At 41.3% G+C, this 20,760-nt stretch overlaps 1 protein-coding gene across 1 annotated transcript; it reads left to right on the top strand.

Moving 5' to 3' along the window:
- usp33 (ubiquitin specific peptidase 33) lies at positions 1-20,755 on the top strand. The gene is made up of 24 exons (XM_070918235.1): positions 1-137; positions 3,494-3,592; positions 4,360-4,413; positions 4,501-4,563; positions 7,526-7,675; positions 7,992-8,100; positions 9,873-9,942; positions 11,240-11,353; positions 11,673-11,751; positions 13,077-13,521; positions 13,636-13,776; positions 13,921-14,036; positions 14,383-14,555; positions 14,680-14,750; positions 14,832-14,865; positions 14,991-15,036; positions 15,148-15,328; positions 15,491-15,617; positions 15,777-15,946; positions 17,260-17,341; positions 17,477-17,585; positions 18,300-18,402; positions 19,227-19,295; positions 19,548-20,755. The coding sequence occupies exons 2-24, from the start codon at positions 3,509-3,511 to the stop codon at positions 19,703-19,705; spliced, it is 2,748 nt and encodes a 915-aa protein (XP_070774336.1). The 5' UTR covers positions 1-137; positions 3,494-3,508; the 3' UTR covers positions 19,706-20,755.
- Positions 20,756-20,760: the final 5 nt, after the last annotated feature.

Raw genomic sequence — 20,760 nt, 5'->3', positions numbered from 1 at the left:
CCGAGAGACAGGAACGGTTATCGTTTATGTGAAGAATCGTCCTTTGAAATATGTCTGTAAATACAGCCTGAATCTGTGTCTTACACATCAAAACAATTGGATCTACCAGAGAAACGTCTTCTCTTTTTTTCGTGCAGGTAAGGGTCGAGGCTAACATTATTTTTTGGATGCTAGCTAGCTGCTGCTGACTCTGGTGTAGTCACTGTGGGATCGTCGGTGATGATCATGTAATACAGGAGCGTTAGCTGGCTACCATTAGCTAGCATGTGACCAGAGAGATGGTTATCAATAGCAAACCGTCTAACTCCAGCGTTATCTTATGTGGCCAAATCTACACACTGCTTGCTTTTTACGCTAGTACAAGTGTTGTGGATAGCTTTGAAAGCAATAGATCGATTTGATGACCAAGAGGCTAATGCTAACAGCTAAAGGTTGCTAGTCAGCCTGTGACGCTGTCAACGCCTCGCCTGGGTTTGACAGCTCAATCTGAGCAGTGGACAAGGCCAAAGCCACACTTATCTGTAACGTACGCTGTCTACCACAGATTAAATTGGCTAATTAGCTGAAAACCTGACCGAAATAAGTTGGTTGCTAGTTTGCTAAAAACATCGTTCTGTCGTAGCGGGCAGTATATTGCAAGGTAACGTTACGTTTTCAACATGATGGCTAATGCTACCCTGGATGATCTACTTGCTAAACTGTGCTGTTAGGGTACTTGAGTTTACTAATGTTGTGCCTTGCAATGTTAACGTAGTAGTATTATTATTATTAGTGTTATGGTTAAATAGGATAACACAGAATCTGGCAGCCTCGGTCTCATGTGCACTGCCTGGTTTGTGTCAACGCCCCACCCTGACTGTACCTCCTTCTTTGTGCAGAATTAAACCTCCTGGATAGTAATTATGATGGTTGTGAAGACAGTGATAGGGTGAGGCTTCTTTGTGATGGTGAAAGAGTTAGAATATTCTGTCCTTCACCAGTCGTGCGTAAAAGCCGATGGCTTGACAGTGAAACCCCCGGCTAATTCGATTTTCCTGGTTATTAACTATTAGCTGTGATAGTAAGTGTTTACTATTTGAAGCACAGTGAGTTTGTTCATTTCACCTCTTCAGGTCAGGTTCAGGGGAACTATAGGAGCCTGTAACACAAATATAACTGTAGTTGACCTCTTATCAGTTTGTTTTGGATTTATTTACACTTCACTCTAAATTATGTAAACCAGTTTGAAATAGAGTCACAGAGAGCATTGATGAGGTGAGGAAACAGGCAACAGACTTGTGTGAGACTGAACACGAACATGCTGATCTCCCACTTGACCTGTTGTTAGGATACATGGTGTGTGTGCATCCACATCTTTGCGCTGCAGAGTAATATCATTGCCTTGCCCCGAATCAACCAAATGATCACTTGATCAATCATGAACATACACAGTATCAGGTGGTGTGATGTTTTGTGTGCTTTTCCTCATACATTTGCTCTTGTCGGCCGTCTTATATGTTTATTTGCAAGCCAAAGCTGTGCATCTTAGGTCTGAAGACGGTTGGTGTATGCTGTGACCCTCAGGGCAAGTGCTTTTTTCCCATGTTGGTGTGGCTTAAATGTGCTGAATCACTTGCAGCACAGTAGAGAGCTGTGGCCTAGGCTCTGCTGTCGTCATGCCATTGACACATGAACACTCCTTGAAAGCCTGAAAGTCAATGTGCAACCTCTAACAAGATCCACATGCTTTGTAGTCTTGCCACAGGCAAAGTGGTCACACATTTAATGATGTGGTGTGTGTGGGTGACAGACATATTGACATTACAAGTCTGAGGTCTGAAGAGACCTTTCAAGCCTGAGAAAGTTGCTCAAAAAGACAAAGAGGCTTTGTCACTATGATCAATCTTGTTTTTAATGAGCGTTATTACAGTATAGTATAGATAAAGAGTGAACTATTAACAGCTGCAGTGACTGCTGGAATACATTTGCTGGTATGCTATTTTCATTATGCAGCAGAGTGAATGCTGTCATTTCTTACTTCCAGTTTTCTTTCCTTACATTTTAACCTATTCATTCACTGCATTTTTAAAAGGTGCTTTATTTTGACAGATGTAACTGTTCCCCTCAGAGGATGTCTTAAAAGCATTAACCAAACTGTGCTTGTTAGTCTCTTAAGAGACATGATTTCTGCTCACACTCAGACAGTTGTTTGTTTAATGATGCAACAGTTCTTCAAATACAGGACTCTTGATAGACAGACCCCACGTAACCCATGTCCTCTATCACCGACAAGCGAATCCCCTGCTCCCCTAAGGGCCATCTGAGGCAGTGCATGAGCCTTGTTTCCATTTGTGGAGGAGATGGGGCTGTGGCCTTCTCAAGAAGCCTGATATTAGAAAAAACCTCCAGTGGTTTCCTGTCATCCCACTGTGCAGGGCTTGTACATCTTGTCTGGTAGCTGGCGATCTTCCTCTTTTCATACATACTGAAAAATAGAAGTACAGTAAGAATTCATCATAAAGGTCTGAAGTCATTTTTGATGGGATAATCATCCTAAATTAAAAACTACACTAGAAATCATTGACACACATTGTTAGTATGCTAATAACACTTCATGTATTATCAGAATATTAATTGCTTCCTCTGAACAAAGACAGGTATTTGTGGACCAAAAGGGGCAAAATTCTGCTTTACCTTTTTTCTGTATATAAAAGCATAAAATGAGCTACCAGCCAGAGCTAATGAGGACATTAGTTTTTTTCTGCCTTTGATTCCTCAACATTTCTGCCACTCATCTCTACTGACTGAGTGATGATTGTCAACACATTGTTTATAATCATAAGTTCAGTTGATGATGCACCTGCACGCATGGCAGACAGTGATCAGATACTTGGATAAGGTGTTTGCATACAGTATCATGGCCGCATGACCGTCGTTTGTGCACATTTGCAGAGCATGTCTCCCAGCAGGCCACCCTTTTATACCTTGCTGTCATGGGAAATGGAATAAAATCACTGGAGTTAACATGAAGATAGACATGTTTTTACATTCACTGGTTGAGCTTTGGTGATTAGCATTTGGGCTGCGTTTGCAGAAGATTTGTTCTAACTTGTTCATACATCTAATAGTCTCTGCTTTTTTCTGCATCATCAGCAGTAAAATCATTTATGACGACGGCATTCAGACACCGCTTGCTCCACATGAGTTGTTGACAGCTGTGGTGTGATGTGCTTGGTGCATCAGTGTCTGACAGTGAGAGGAATTTGTCAGTCATGCAAGCATGGAAAAAATGTTGTGTTGTGGTTATTCAGGTTACAGTAGCCTGACTGTTTTACTTGTCCTCTGTGTTGTTCTTTTCTCCTATTACTCTATCAAGTAGCAGATGTGGAGTCGATAAACATTCTTCTAAAACAAGAAGTCCTGCATTGTTTTATAAATAGGAACTCCGGTAGTAACCTGACTTAAAATGCAAGTTGTGTACTGAAGGTCCTCCATCTCTCTCTGTCTCTCTCAGACCTGAAGGTGAGAGATGCCGCCGGCATCCAGCTGTGACTGCCCCCACCTGGACTGCGTGGGGGAGATCACCAAGGAGGAACTCATTCAGAAATCCCATGTGAGTGACCTTCCATCATGACCCTGCCCACTGCCCTATTCATAACTTACCACTCTTATTTAAATCTTTTGATAACAGGATATCTGCAGGTCTTGGAAAGACTTAAAAAGCTTTGAAATCAGTTTTCTCTTAGAAGGTTTTAAAAAGTCTTAAATTAAAATTTCAAAGGCTTTAATATTTTCTCTTACCTGCTGTGGGCAGTAATGTTAGTTGTAAAATGTTTTCTTATCTGTTTGCTGGCTGTCAGGAGATGTTACACACTTATAAACTAAAAGTGGGATTATTGTGGAGGCTGTTGAATTCCTTTATGTGGAGTTTCAGTCAGCACCATCAGACCTGTAGCTAACACAGTCACTGGTGCAGGCTACAGTAGCAAGCAGTAGTGACAGTCTTCGGCTCAATTTAATTAATTCTTAAATTAATTAATAATTTTTTTATTGGTTAATCCATCCATCTATTTTATGCCGCTTATTGGGGTCCAGGTCTCATTAATTTGATCAATTATTTTCATCGTACTTTCATACTTCATACTATGTCGACTGTGATCGTGAAACAGGTATTAAGTTGCATTCTCTGTGGTGTTAAAAAGGTCTTAAAAGTCTTAAACTCGGTGAACCTTTTGTATCATTTTACCAAGTCTGAATATAAAGCCTAATTTTTGACATAGTATAATAGTCTTTCTGTCTGTTATTGAACTTGGCCGCTGCCTTGTTGATTTTCATTTTAAAACACGTGACTCTAACCTGACTGTCGTCATATTTTTCTAGGGCCAGTGCCAAGACTGTAAAGTTGGAGGACCAAATTTGTGGGCATGTTTGGAGGTAAGACACCAGGGAATAAAAACGTTGATTTGACATGTTTGAAATACTTGAAACACGTTGCAACCTCTGTTTGTTTTTCCTCTTCAGAATGGCTGTGCATATGTGGGCTGTGGAGAATCTCACACGGACCACAGCACTGTGCACTCGCAGGTGAGAGACCTCAGACCTTATACTGATACCCTGAGGAAGTTTTGACTGTGATGTTGAATAAAAAGATGTAACCAAAAGAGGAGTGGATGTGTCAGTAGAGAAGCAGAGGAGGCACATATGGCAGGACAGGACCAGGAGTACCACTTCAGAGTCCCAGGAGCCACGACTCGGAATAAAACTGGCTCCAACACAGCTTTATTTTTAACATTTTTCTCTCCACGATCTAAAAGCCAGCACGTGCACCTTTTAGCTTTTGAAGTGCACAAATTGTTAAAAACCATCAAAACCAGCTCTGTCTGCCTACACCTCCACATTCAGCCACATCCATTATTAATTGCCATTCCTCAGGGAGGTGGGGGAGATTCAGTGGTACTGTCAGTTCCATGGTAGTATCTGCCCCTCCTGGCTGCTCTGAAGCTTTACTCAGCCTCTGGTGTTCCCAGTGTTGACTAAGGCTTTTCCTCCAGCACGTCAGGGCCAAGTGGGGTTAGAAGGAGAGGAATATGAAAGCAAACATGTAATTTGCTCTGCCTGTTAGTGTCTTGCTCATAGCTGCTCAAACCATTGTCCAGAAAGGGTCTGTTCAAGTGCAAACCTCTTCAAAATTTAGAGCTCTCCACCCAGATGAAAGACCCATTTTGGATAGAGAGTGTGCTGGTAAAGAAATGTAATATTAGCTGACTTATTTTAAATGATATCATCACTGGCTTTTGTATCCATCCGCTTATCCAGTACATCTGTCTGTGCAGCTCGCCAGCCGCCTTTTGTGTTGAGTGGAAGCCATCTTTAAGACTTGTAAGAAAGAAGGCCATGCTTAATTAGTGCTTTGGAGGCCCTGAGGGGAGGGAAACATTTTAATCTCTTGACTGTGCAATGAGAAAGACTGTTGTTGGATCAGATCGAGCATTAATATGTGAATGTAAACATGAGTGACTGTTTCAAAGTGTTGAGTTGGAAGTTGCAGCTGGATCAGCTAATTTCAGAAGTTTTAGCTCCACTTCTGCGTGTACTTTTGGTAACCAAATGGGACACATAATTAGTATTTACATGTAGATTGTATTTCAAACATCATTATGTACCAACAAGGACTTCTGAAGCCAATTCTAGCAATGGTAAACTTTGCAAGTCCTTCCTCATATTGCTGATAAGGGATTGGAAAGTTACCACAGCCTGACAGTTGCTTTTGGTCTACCAGTATACCTTAAAATACCAGATGTGTTGATCAGTTCTTGAGCGGTTTTACATGTATTTGTGCAAATCCCCATACAGAATCCCCGGGAAGAATAGCGGCCGCTGGCGCTTCTTATTACTTATTGATTTCGGTCAGGGATGTCTTGTGTGCTTAAGGCTAGAGAGCAGACATTATTTTGCAGACAAAACCAGACTCAACCTTCATCTGCAGATGAAGCAGGTGGTGAATCTAAGCTGGTGCTGCAACATCACAAATGTTTTGCAGTGTTTATATTTGGATAGTATTTGTGAGCATAATATGAGTTGCTGACACGCTCTGACTGTTTTGCATCATTTCTCAAGGATTATTCTGTGTGTGAGTGTGTGTGTGGAAGGAGCACTGAGGATTTGCTTTGCTTGAATACAATGTTGTTTTTAAGGTGTTGCGTTGAACATTTTAGCAGACCAGAAGTAAATCAACATAACAAATGATCACTATGAAAGCTACAAAACTGTTAATTGTAATACAAAACATTATGTGGGCTGGTAAAAACATCCTCTGAGCCCTACAAATCCAGCTTGTTATTAATGGCCTAACTGGTATACTTTCCTTCATAAATTATTTAAGCTTGGGAGTTTCATGGCTGTGCTCAGTCTGGTGTGCCCCCTCTGCCAGCTCTGCTCTGCCCCGCTGTGTGAAGGCTAATGCAGCCCTGATGAATAATGCAGGGTCTGCTGCTCGGCGGCTGCTCACGTTCCGTCTCCTGTCGACCTGCCAGGCTGCTGGTGTTTGTCAGAGCATCAGTGGGTCAGCAGAACTCGGCCATGTTTCCACAGCTGCAAAAGTTTGCCCTGCTGCAACCCCACCTAAACCTGTAACCTGATTTGTTCAGAACTTGTGTCCAAAATCTCAAAAATACAACTTTAGACACAGTAGTGAGTAGTGTATTCAAGGCTTTGTTTTCATATTTCGGAGGGTGAGGAGGTTGATGTTGTTTAAGTGAGTGCTAGTGTTGAATGCAAGCTTCTCAGGAATATACTTGTTATTAAGAAGTGAAGTAAAAACATTGATTAGGTAGACTGAATATTGTAAAGACACTTTTCAAGCACAAGTGCCTTCTTATGATGAACTGAATGTCTTGTGGTCGGACAAAATGTGCAATTTGAAAATGTAAAATAGGAAATTGAGTTGGGCATTTTTCACAATTTTCGGATATTTATTGAAAGAAAGGATTAATTGACAGTAATCAGCAGATTATTCAATGAAATATTTGTTGACTAGAGTCTTAATGTCTTGTTTACATGATAGGAGATGGCAATTTCACCTGAAATGAGAACTGCAATAGTTAAAAAAAAGTCAGAGTAATTTGTACTACTTTTGGTCAGGACATAACACTGACATTTTGTCAGTGATATAAACTAGACCACAGTAACGGATTGTTATTTATTGGACAGAAAGAGATAGGATCTGATATTACCTTATTTGGGCTGAAAACATTTTGTTCAGCTGGACTGTGAGCAGCTGCCAGAATTCATCATATAGGTTTATTTGTACACCGTAGATCAGGCAGACCTAGCCGCCAGCAGGCACACCTGTATTCGTTATATAAGAGCAAAAGCAACCTGTTGATTGTCTAATGAGATGCTGATTGGTAGATTGTGATTAAGAAGCGTCTCGTTGATAAGAAAGCGCACATGTGCTTTATCAGCTGTTCTTGGATAAATAACATTGTCTTCTTGTTTGTACGGTCTGATGCGTCTATTTATTTTTCTTGAACAACTTTGTGTGCAGGAGACGAGGCACAACCTCACAGTGAACCTGACCACGCTTCGGGTGTGGTGCTACGCCTGCGGCAAGGAGGTTTTCCTGGAGCGTAAACTAGGTCCCCACTCTCCCCACCCCAACAGCAAACCCCTCCCCTCTCCACAGAGTGCTGGGCAGGTGAGAGCCAGGTCCCCCTCACACCTATAGCATCGTGTTTTATTGTCTTAATATTGTCAAGTGAAGAAATTCAAATTCCTGAATTTAGATTTAATGCATTCTTTTTGCAAGTCTATGTTGTCTGAATAGACAGGTTTACATTGCATGTTTACTGCATAATCGCTTACTTACCTAACTATGTGCTCTCCTGTCATACTGGCAGAGTTGTACGATAACAGTTTCCACCAGTCTATCTTGAGTGACAGTCAAATTGTTTTTGGTTATTCATTTACTAGATAAGAGTTTTACGGTGAGGTCTGTTTGTGTGTTTCTCCAGGATAACAGCAGGGCCCCTGGGAGCCCAACCTCTCTGAGAGTGCCCCCTAATGGAGGCTGTGAAGACCTGGACATGGAGACAGAGGAGGAGGATGACCTGCGTGCCAGAGGTCAGCTCACAACCACATGAAAGACACACATAATTAGTTAGTTTTAGGAAGTTTTTAAGTTATTAAAATGCTGTTGACTCATTATATTGACAGAAATATGATGTCAACACAATGCTAGTTGTTCATATCAGATAAAATGTTCTAATCTACAGTTACAGTGCTGCTGCATGCTGACACATGTTTCTTGCCCAGATTAGCGTTTTAATAATTAAAATCATGTACTTTTGAAGTCAGCGAGCTGGCTAAATCTTAATAAAAAAAATGTAATTAAAAAATGAACGTTGCATGGATGATTTGAGGTTAAATCTTAAACACAGGAGCTCAGTTTAGTTCAAAGCACAGGTTATGATTTGAATTAATAAGAGCAGTAAATGGGTCAGACGAGTGTTTTTAAAGACCCTGACACACCAGACTTCAAAGTACCGGGGCTGACGAACACCAACTGATGGGTTGCCTCATTCTACCTCAAGTCTTCTGTTAATAGTTGAACTTGAACACACCATGAAAACTATAGCCAACATCCAAAACATCATTCAAAAGACAAACAAAACAAACTAGCCAACGATTTACACACAGCTGTGAATATGAAACAGTTTTGTCACATGCAGCCGCCGACAAAGACTGACGCCGCCAAAACTACAGGCAACAGAAAGCCCCACACAGTCCCTAAGCAGGACTACAGGCCACTCCTGTGTAGCTCAGTAAGTTGAGCCAAGCACTAACACTTCAGTGTTGAGGGCTTCGGTCCCACTGGAGCCACCAATGTGAATAATGTTTTCAGTCAGTGCTGTGAGACACATACAGGCTCCACCAAACAGCATATGTTATGTTAAACCTCATGTGGTGCAGCTCAGGCTTTGGCACCAGTCACTGCCTTCGTTATTTTTGTCACAAATACAGATCATATGATCAGGAGGTGGAGTAAATAAGCTTTGTAAGACTGGTCACATAAGATCAGAGGTTTTCAAACAGTGAGGCGCACCTCCCCAGAGTTGAAGGAGAGTTGCAGATGGGGCGCTGAGGGAGAGACGTGAGGCAAGGATCCTGTGTGAGGTGAATGGCTGCTTATCAACGTGGTCAACAGTTGGAGCTCATGGTGGCAGTTTAGCTTCTTTAACCTGATAGCCACAATATGCGGAGTCACTGACTCACTTTCTGAGGATTGTCATTATCTCCAGTGTCCACTGCGAATAAATGTTATGAATCTTCTTTGAAATCGTAGAAAAAAAGCTCTTACAACTGCAGAACTTGCCTGAGAATCATCTTGTTTTTAAGTTTTCTTCAGTATCAAATTAATCCACTCATAATTGTAATACATCCATGGGTACATTGCAAACAGGAACTGCTAGTAGTTAATTTGGCATACTTTTAATGGTGCCAACAGCTCATAACTCATTGAATCCATGGAAACATTACTTTCATCCCTCAAAGCATTGTGGTAACTGTACTCCAAAACTGATAGCACAATAATACCCAAATAGAAGTAAGACAAAGAATAATAATAGGAGTGACAAATCCATTCATGTTAATTGTCGTGGGGGTCGGGTTACGTATCTCTGCTTTAGTCATAAAAATAACATTTGAGTCCATTGGCAGTGGCTGATTTAAAATACACCAGGTAGCCACATTTTCTGCTCCTGGTGTGAAATGTCAATCTTAGAAATGGAATGGATCTCTATAACAATGTAGAGGCTTTCTGGCTGCCATCAAAATGTACAGGCTTTTGATGAGTGGCTTGTTTTAATTTCCCCGGTGTGTTCTGTCTCCCTCAGGCCTGACAGGACTGAAGAACATAGGCAACACCTGCTACATGAACGCTGCCCTCCAGGCCCTGTCCAACTGGTGAGACCTCTGTTAACCTGCCTTCTGTCCCCACATCTACCTGTCTACCCTACATCACCTCCCTCCCTGACAGTGCCCTTCACACTCACTACTTCATTTCAGTAGCCATTTGCTGTTTTATTCACTGCCTGGTTCTTGTTGACTGTGAAAAAAACGACTATGGCAATGCTCATTTGGGAGAGTGACGGCTGAGTGAAAATTGCTGCAGTGCACCATTTGAGATGGAAGAAATGGCCTTTTGTAGTTCCCTGTAGGGTCTTGTGTTACAAATGAACACCAACTCTTTCCCAACCTCTTCTGTCTCTTCTCCTCCTCCCAACTTTTCTTTTACCACCATGTCTTTTTATGTCTCCCTTTACTGTTTCTCTCCCAGTCTGCTGGTTTTGTTTTTGTTGTTTATTTAATTTCCAATCCTTCTGATTCATTCTTTATGATTGGATTGTTGGTGTGGTCACTTAAATTAGGGTTCCGCTGCAGATCCTGAGGCCGCGTTATTACCTACTTTGTACCTCTTACTTTTTATTTTATTTTTCATGGAACAGCGAAGCACAGAAAACCCCTTCCTCTTTTCTAATACTAGCTACCCATGGGCTGGTACATTTAATTTAAACTGATGATGCCTAGTCTGGATAGAAGTCAAAATGGGAAAAGATGTGGGTCAAAATTTGCAATCTAAATCACATTCCAAAAATAGGAGGAACTGAGTCACGCAGCTGCGGAAGGAGGGACCTTTTTCTGAAACTTTCCTTTGATGTCTGTTTGTGTGAGCGCTGCTTCTTCCAGTTACTGTCGGGTCATTATTCAGTTCGAAGGACTTTTCTCCTGCCAAGGGAAGGGAACACTCCATGCCTTATTCATTCTGTAGTTTGTCTCTTTCTTGTAAATTCCTGTCCACTCTGTATCCGTCAAATGAAATCCCCTCAGCTGTTTTTCTTTTCAGCTATTTCCGATGTCCTTCAACTTTCAGCTGCGTGCAGAGTTTTCTTGCATGAGACAGTACCTCTGGGAATTTGTGATATTAGTGAAATATGACTTTAATGAAACAAAATGAAACAAAAACACAGGCAGAAGACAGCATCATGTAGAAATGCTGAACTGAAACTTCTCCTATTATTTTGTACTTCTGAATTTTATCGTTGTTTCTTGGATTTATGGAGGATTATGTGGGGGTTTTTCCGAATTAGCCACAGCATTGCAAGCTTTTTGGTTATAGTAATCAATCTGTCAAGGGGCAGATATTCAGTAAAAGCTTGCTTTGTGCCCACATATGATATATTTATCCCTCTTTCCACTGCAGCCCGCCCTTGACACAGTTCTTTCTTGAATGTGGCGGCATGGTGAGGACGGACAAGAAGCCTGCGCTCTGCAAAAGCTACCAGAAACTAGTGTCAGATCTTTGGCACAAGAACAGGTAGGCGTTTGTCACTTTTTTAGTTGTTGTTTGGATCATTCCTCTTTGACTTGAAACAGCATATAAACTTGCCCACAAGCCACAGTGGATTTCATAATTCAGTGGTCACTTTCATTATCTTCCCATGTTTAGAATATGACTCCAGAGCGACACAGTAGTTCTGTAGCTTTGCTGTTAAACTCAACATCCACAGCCAAACCTGAGTCGCATTTCTGTAGCAGCTTGTCTTAATTTCTACACCACACAAGATTATAATAAGTTATTGTGATATTGTGTATTACAATACTTGTTCAGCAGGCTGTGTTTTGTCACATTGCAGACCCTCCTACGTGGTCCCAACCAACTTGTTCCAGGGGATCAAAGCCATAAACCCCATGTTTAGAGGATATTCTCAGCAGGTGGGTCATTGCAGATGGTGAAATAAATATGCAGCAAAGTACATGTGCGCACATTCATTATGTAAATAAAACATGGAGACACTCAGTTGGAGACATATTCAACAATATTTTTGTGACTTGTTTCGTTTATATGTTGAAAAGTAATCAGCTGTTGTGAACTTGCTCTTACCTCTGTGTTTTGCAAATAAATATGAATACAAAACGTGGGTTAAGGTTTGAATTGATTATACAGTAGGTGGAATATTATCATGTTTGTAGTGATGTGTGGGTGTCTCAAAATGTTCAATGGTGTGAGGATAATGCATTATTTTTCTCTGCTTTTTTATGATAAATGACAGATATACAGTAATACGCCTAGCATGTCATACAAAAATGTCTGTCGCTAAACTTTTTCTCTTTTCGAGATTTTCCTTGAATTTGATTGAATTTGTGCTGAGCTGGGATTATTATGGGTCTAACGCACAGACTATAAAGTTGTCCCAGATCTTACACAGTCTCTCCTTTTTCTCTTCCACTCCATGTCCCTCAATGCTCATTCCTTTACAGAATTACATTAGCTCCAGCTCAAATAACTCAGCCAGATAAAGTGAATCCTCTGCCTTGCAATTACTAACTCAGAGTCTCTGATTCTTCTTCTTCTGACACACTAAACCTTAAGGTAAATCGCTTGATTTGACTCCAGGATTCCAGAAAGAAAGGATTTACGTGTTATAGATATAAAGGATTTCAAACGACTTTTACTGGAGCACGTCTTGTCTTTGTCCTGTATCTGTAAATAAAGGATTTATAGGCCTGAATGGTGAAATGATAATAGGGCCTGTTTCCTCTTGGCTTGCCAGTGTTTGTTCAGAAGAGTTAGCTGAGGAATATTCATTTGTCACGCCATGCTGGGCTGCACAGCCTTGGAATTAGCATTGCTATGAATGAAGTTAACATTCCAGGTCCTGGGAGAGGAGGGTTCATTTGGCTGGAGAGGGAGATTGGATGTCTGAGGTTCATTAAGTTTGATTACACATTCATGAGCATTTGGTTTCGGATGTGTGATGCAGAATTAGGATAAACAAGGAGGTGAAATGGTTGTTGTTTGTAATTTTGAAAAAAAATTAGCTTTGGGAAAGCTTTGCTGTGTCTGTCAAGCTCGATTATATTTAGGAAGAATTAGTGCTGTGTTACATTTCAATGTTCTTTTCAGGGAGAGGAAATTAACTATTTTTTCACAGACAACTGTGTCCAAAATAGCTGCAAAAACTGCAAAATTTTCCCAGCTAGAACTAATTTGCTGCCTCAAATAACATGTCTTGTGATTATCCCCACTCTACCTCCAGGACTCCCAGGAGTTTCTGCGCTGCTTGATGGATCAACTTCACGAGGAGCTGAAGGAGCCGCTGCCAGAGCCCTACGACCAGTCCAACGGCATCACCGTGGACGACGGCCCTGAGGAGGACAACCGCAGTCAGTCAGACAATGACTTCCAGTCATGCGAGTCCTGCGGCAGCAGCGAGCGTGCTGATAATGAGGTACAGGGCGGGAACGTGCTGATGGACGTCACCAACGAGGCTGAGATGCTGATTCCTGAGCAAGATGAGATCCAGGCCAACAGGGAGTGGCAGAAGGAGAAGAACATGATTAATGACTTTTACCGCTCCGGAGTTAATGGTGTTATGGGTGGAAGCACTGGAGTGGACATGGACAAAGATGTTGACACCACCACTGAAACCATGCCAATTATCAGCAGCCAGGGGGCCATCAAGGTTCAAGGCAGAACATCAGGTAATTATAGAGAAGAAGAGAAGAGATGATTTATTTTTCCACAAACTTGATTACATATTCAGCATCAAATGTAGGGTATTGAAACTCTCTAATATTTGGCCCGCTCTCAACCAGATTCCTTTCCAGACATCCAAATGTCTAACACCACAAGACCACAGAGTCCAGTCCTGATGGAGGGACACATTCCCAAAATGTCCAGCAGCCCGCCCAAAGCAGCCTCAGGCTGGCCCAGCCTAAACCCTGCACACAAGAAAGGTACTTCTGCGTAATCACAGGCAGTCATATCTACATTCAAAGCTTTAAAAATCTGGTTTTGGTGAGGTAGTTACATACTGTGTCTATCTTTGCTGCCATACTGTAAAGCACTATTCTCACATTTCTCTCTCTCTCTTCCCACAGCAGTGACCACATTCTCCCCACCAAAGCACAAGCGTCAGAAGAAATACCGCAGTGTCATCTCAGATGTGTTCGATGGGACCATTGTCAGCTCAGTTCAGTGCCTCACCTGTGATCGGGTTAGTGTGGACTACAATTGTTTTTGTTCTTTATTGAGGTAACAGTGTTGCGGGGAGGGTGCTACAGACAGTAACGGGAGCGCTAGAGAACATGACATTGTTTCATAAGTTATTTCAAGGTCCTAAAAATGCAATGTTATGGAAAGATCCACTTTGGTGCTTAGCTCTAATGTTCCTGTACGCTGTTGATGCAGTTGTACATCCACTGTCATGTCACATATTGTGATATTTGTGCTGTAATGAGAATAATATCTGCTACAAATTGACATTTCTTGATAAAACCATGTTTAAAAAAAGGACTGAAATGAAGATGAAGCTTACTGTCTGTGTGTCCTGTTGCTGTCAGGTGTCTGTGACTCTGGAGAACTTCCAGGATATCTCGTTGCCCATCCCAGGGAAGGAAGACCTGGCCAAGCTCCACTCATCCACCCACCAGACTTCCCTGGTTAAAGCCGGCTCCTGTGGGGAAGCTTATGCACCGCAGGGCTGGATTTCATTTGTTATGGAATACATCAAGAGGTATGTTAATAATATACACACTGTAGTTATTTACATTGTTCACATGGAGCATTAGTAACTCTATACTTTGCTCTAAAAATTTTGTTCTAAAAATCCACCCTTCTTCTATTTTTTCTATTCTTAGTTGGTTCTGGGGTCCAGTCGTTACGCTACAAGATTGCCTTGCAGCTTTCTTTGCCAGAGATGAACTAAAGGGTAAGCAAGTGGGCGTAAATTTGTTCTACCAGCACAAACATTAAGATTGATGTCTCAGTAACTGTGTTTGTTGTTTTCTAGGAGACAACATGTACAGCTGTGAAAAATGCAAGAAGTGAGTGCCTAATTCTGAGTGACTTTGCTGAATACTGGACTGCTAATTTGTTTCACTTGAACAGAAACAGAAAAACTAAATGTCTGGGACTGTAATGATTGCCTGTCTTCTTCTTTTCTTCTTAGATTACGAAACGGAGTCAAATTTTGTAAAATGCAATGTTTGCCAGAGGTATGCAGACAACTCAAGTACTTCATATCATGAAAAAAACAACATCTTTTTCCCTAATGTCTTCACACAGCGTGTTTCTAAAGTAAAACTTTGTGCGTTCCTCTGCTCCAGATCCTTTGTATCCACTTGAAGCGCTTCAGACACGAACTGATGTTCTCCACCAAGATAAGCACCCACGTCTCCTTCCCGCTCGAAGGCCTGGACCTGCAGCCTTTTCTGGCTAAAGACAGCTCCGCCCAGACCTCCAACTATGACCTGCTGTCAGTCATCTGTCACCACGGCACCGCCAGCAGTGAGTGGGCAGAGTCCCTCCTCTTTCTGCTCAGACTGAGGCATCTGCCGTCAGTTGGCACAAAGAGGAGTGTCCTGCATTCATTAGCCTGCACAAATAAAATCACATGTACTTGTTAGGTTTATGAATGCTGCTCTAATGCTTTCCCCTGTCTGATCCCAGGTGGCCACTACATAGCGTACTGCAGGAATGATGTGAACAATCTGTGGTATGAATTTGATGACCAAAGTGTGACCGAGGTGTCTGAATCCTGTGTCCAGAATGCTGAGGCTTATGTGCTCTTCTATAAGTAAGCCAACACACAAGACTTCAATAGTTGTAAACAGGAACCCATTCATCCCTGCAACATTTTAAGATTCACTGTGCTGCTTTGATATTCATAACTTACATCCTACTTTTGATTACTCGGTTGCAGTCGGGATTAATCTGTGGTCTGTTACTGTCACAGAAAGAGCAACGAGGACGCACTGAAAGAACGTAGGAGGGTGTCAGGTTTATTCAACATGATGGAGCCCAGCCTTCTGCAGTTCTACATCTCCCGCCAGTGGTTTAACAAGTTCAAGACCTTTGCAGAGCCGGGGCCCATTTCTAACGACGACTTCCTGTGTTCGCATGGAGGTGCGTATGACAGCGTCGTCGTCATGCTGCAACCACTCAGAGGTCAAACTGTCCCTGAACAGGAATCCTTTTTTCTTGCCCCTGTGCACAAGAATTTAGCGGAAAAAATTCTGCTCTAGCCTCTCCTAACATAGCTTTTGCTTTCATCCTTGCCATGGATGTTTGAATTTGACAAAGACTGCAGAGTATTCCCTTCACAACATAGCAGACTTCAAAAGGGGGTTTTACTTCCCTTTGTGCAGATGATCCTTCTTTCTCATTTTAGTAGAGAAGAGGGAAGGATTCGAAAGGGGTTTGTGCCAATCAAGCTCCTTTCTTTTCAGCACTCTGTTCAGAGAGCTGGAAATGATGGATTTGAAAATGAAGTAGGAAAAACATGAACGTTTATGATAATTCTGTTAGAATATAATGGCAGCAGAGAAAGTGCTTCACTCTGGAAATAAGCACCTACAGTTTGTTTCCTCCTCCTTTGCAGCTACCAGCACATAATAACTGGCTAGTCAGGTACATAAGAACTAAGTACATTGTGTTGCAGGACCAGTTGTTTTATTTTCAAAGTAAATCTGAAAGTGTCACAGTTTATTTTCACTTTCCTTCCTAAGCATGTTTGAGAATACATTTTAAATGATTTGAATATAAAGATCCCACTACACTGAATGGCTACAGATAATTGTCATTATAGATCTATTTAGCTTTCAAGCGTCACCTTTCATTATTCAGTTCATTATCTTATCCTGACACACAAAAAGGGTCAAAACACAAATCACATTGTAAAATTAGTGTTTCAGGTGGGATTACTGTAAAGGTTAGGTCTGGGGAGAGGATGCCATTCCTCATTTCATACTCATTTGGCAATTCCAGGTCAAGATGACAATTTGACCCTTGCTAATTTTACCGCTCACCAACGTAGTGATTCCCAATCTTTTTGGCTTGTGAACCCTTAAAATGGGATTCTGATTCCCAGTCACAGATTTTGGCTGTGAGTGGTTGTTTCTTATTGGATTGTTTCATTGGAAGAATTTTTAAAGACTCGAAGAGGTGAAACCATCCAAAATGTTTCACAAGAAAACATACCCCTCAGATTTATTTTGGGACCAAACTTGGGGGGGGGGGGGGGTTAATACTGACTTCAGCGTTTTTGTGCATATTTGTGCAAGCTTCTTGGCCTATTCAACATACAACATACTAGTCACAATGTTTCCAACAATGATCCTTAACAAACCTACATTATGTGTGATGTCTCTACGCACAGCCATTAGCCTTAAAATGTTACACTGTTAATGTCTGATGGATGTTTCAATGTGTTTCATCAGGTGTGCCACCCAACAAAGCAACATTCATCGATGACCTGGTAGTCATGCTGCCACAGAACGTGTGGGATCACCTTTACAGCAGGTACATACAGTAGACAGGCCAACTGTGAGACTGTATACATTTTCAGATCTCCCGTTACTGAATGCACTCACAGTATCATTTCCTTTTGTAGAGTTGATTTCATCTGTTAATGTTAATGTGGACTGCTCCCTGCAGGTATGGAGGGGGACCAGCTGTCAACCACCTGTATGTTTGCCACACGTGCCAGATTGAGATAGAAAAACTGGAGAAACGACGCAAGTCAGAGCTGGACATGTTTGTCAGGGTAAGCCTTTTCAACCATATGTTCACCAGCAAGACTACATGAGCTGCAAGGAAGATAGAGCTTTAGCCAGATACAGTAAAAATTGGTGTGAGTGATAATGCATTGTGTGTCAGTGAGCCTCTGTGCAGCCAGTACTCATGGGTGTGTATAGGCCTATTCTCCTGTCTATTGAACCAGTTGATAGGCTGCATGTGTTGGTGCTCTTCAGCCCGGCAGGAGATGAGAGGTGTGAGCCCGATGAAAGCCTTATCATTAATGCTTTGGGACAGATGCAGCAGTTATTGTCTGCTCAGTCTGAACACTCACACAATGGCTGCTCAGAAGGAGATATAGAGAGTGTGTGTGTGTGTGTGTGTGTGTGTGTGTGTGTGTGTGTGTGTGTGTGTGTGTGTGGGTGTGTGTGTGTGTGAGAGAGTGTGTGAGTGTGTGTGAAAGAAAGAGCTTCAGTAAGCTAACAACGGGAACAGGGATTGTGTCATTTCCAAGAAAGATGAAATTGGTGCAGTGTGGTGCTAAGACTGTCTTCTAATTGGAATAACTACCAGAGAGAATTGATTAGGTTTTCCATCTCCTCTCCTCTCAATCCTTTCATCCTCACTTAATTTTTTTCTCCCCCCCCCCCGTCTTCTCCTCTCCCATTTCTCCTCCCCATCCCCTATCTCTACTGCTCACTCCTCCCCCATTTCCTCTCTCCCTCTTCCCTCTGCTCTGTAGCTGAACAAGGCGTTCCAGGAGGAGGAGTCTCCAGTGGTCATATACTGCATCAGCATGCAGTGGTTTCGTGAGTGGGAGGGCTTTGTCAAAGGAAAAGACAATGGTAATTGGACAGAAGTCTTGCCTTTCCACCCCCAGTCCTGTTTAAATGTCTGATTAAAAGGCTGTAGTTCAAAGTTCATGCTGCATTTATTTATTTTACAACACGATTAAATGAAAGATATAGTCCCTTTCTCACTACACTCACTGAACATGTATAGAAATTAATATTTAAAATTAGAATAGAATAAATAAAAAGAATATATAGAGTTACTTATACATATATTATACAAGGTAGTGATATGTCAATGTTTCCCACTGGTGATGGAAAAGCTGTTGTGATTTTGATGTACATTTCTCCTCGAAAAACAAATGGCCTATGATAGGTCTATACATTTATATGGATAGGCAAATACATTGTTTTATATGGGACATCCCAATTCTCTTGTTACCAAAAGCTGCTCATGTGTGTAACTGTGAAGTCCCATTTCTTCTCTTGATTTATCTTCAAAGAGTTTGCTTTAGTCCCTCGAGTCAAGTTTCCCTCCTGCTACAGCAAAATGAAGTGTCAAAATATATTTCAGTTTCTTGCACTCGTTCTCATTTCTTTTTTGCTTCCCTTGCTTTGTATTGTCATATCTATTTATAACAGCTTACATCTGGCACGGCTGCAAATGTCTTTTTTTCTCTGACTTCTGCTCCTCTAATATTTGTTTTCTCTCTGTAGCAAGTGGGGAGCAGAAATTGCTTTTCATGGTGTGACAAAAACATTTGACATTTTAACATTGTTGCTCTTTGAAACAATTAGGATTGAGAATATATCTCTGAAAAACAGACATTACTGCTGTATATAATGATGACACCTAATTGTCTTTCTTCCTCTTTAAGATCCGCCGGGAGCCATTGATAATTCCAAGATTACAGTAAACAAGAATGGCCATTTAACACTCAGACAAGGTACTAACTTTTATTGTTATTATTGTCATTGAATTAGTATTGCTCTACTTTTATGCCGTTGAAAGATGTTGTTTTGAATCTTTGTTCAGGTATATTAAGAAGCGTAAAATAAGTAAAGTAGAAAAAATGTAAACTGATTAAATAAGGTTAGATAAATAAAGCTCTTGCCGAACCTCTGTGGACTGTAGTAGTATCTTGAGCTATGCAGATATTAGTGATATTTAAGTGTGTGTGTTTGCACTAACCCTGCAGGAGCTGACTCGGGGCAGATTTCTGAAGAGACGTGGAACTTCCTCCACTCAATCTACGGCGGCGGTCCACTTGTGACGGTTCGGCCAAACATCAGCCACCAGGAAGCAGAACCGTCGCAGTCGGAGGAGAAGATCGAGGTGGAGACGCGCTCTGTTTAATCAAGCACTCTGCAGAAAACAACGGAAAACATTTAAGAAATGAAAAGCCTTTTATTTTGCACTTGACTTTTATTTCAAAAGCATTCAAGCAAAGGACCTCATCTTTACTGCTACATGACAGCCTTTGACAGCTGACAGAGGGAATTAACATGTCGGAAAAAGGTTTGTCATGTTGTACAAATATGTATAAAGAGCTCTTAAATTTCTATTAGCACTGTAGTATTCATGTGTCAGGTTGTTTTCAGAACCGAGCATTTAAATTATGTGCAGCTAAAAACTTCCACTGAATGCCATATTTCTTTTTTTTTTTCTTGACCAAATGAGCACATACTGTATGTCCATGTGTCATGTGTTGCTGATATTGATGAATCACAATACATCTTGCTGTAGATATATCACACATTTTTCCTGTTGTAAGAGAATATTGTCCAATGAATGGTAAGGAGAGCAAAATGTGACACTCAAAGTGATGAAAAGTATAAGGTTATGAAGGGACTAATTACTGAGTAGTCTCAGGAATGAATTTTGTGTTTTGCACTGTTCTGTAGACGAACAAATTGGCATGATCACGCAAATATCTGGTTTGCATTTGAATGTACCTGTACTGATAGTATGTTGGTCAAGATACAGCACTTGGTTATTTATCACAGAAGGGAGTGATTTAATATGATGTTAATAGATTTTTTGTAGAAAATATGTGGCAGGCAGAGTCTGTTAAGAATGCATGCTTTAACACTCAATCCCAGTTTAACATCACATGTAACTGCATGTAAATGCAAAGCTGCTCATAAAATGTGCACGCAAATCACAATCTGGATCTATCTTCTCTAAATTGTACAGCTACAGAAAGCATATTGCAGTATGTAATCATCAGCAGCAATCTAATTAATTAAAGGCATTATTTTTGTGTATGGGCATGGTGTTGCTTAATGTGTTGGCTGATAGGGGGTAAACAGAATGCTGTACTGTAAGTTTTTGCATATGGATGTCACATGAGTAAGATCCATCCTGAGTTTGGCTGGCTGACACTATTAAAACTTGATGAAAACATGTTG

The sequence above is a fragment of the Enoplosus armatus genome, chromosome 14, assembly GCF_043641665.1.
Source record: "Enoplosus armatus isolate fEnoArm2 chromosome 14, fEnoArm2.hap1, whole genome shotgun sequence".
NCBI lineage: Eukaryota > Metazoa > Chordata > Actinopteri > Centrarchiformes > Enoplosidae > Enoplosus > Enoplosus armatus.
The sequence above is the reverse complement of the archived record's forward strand: the minus strand, read 5'-3'. Positions and strand labels throughout refer to the sequence as shown.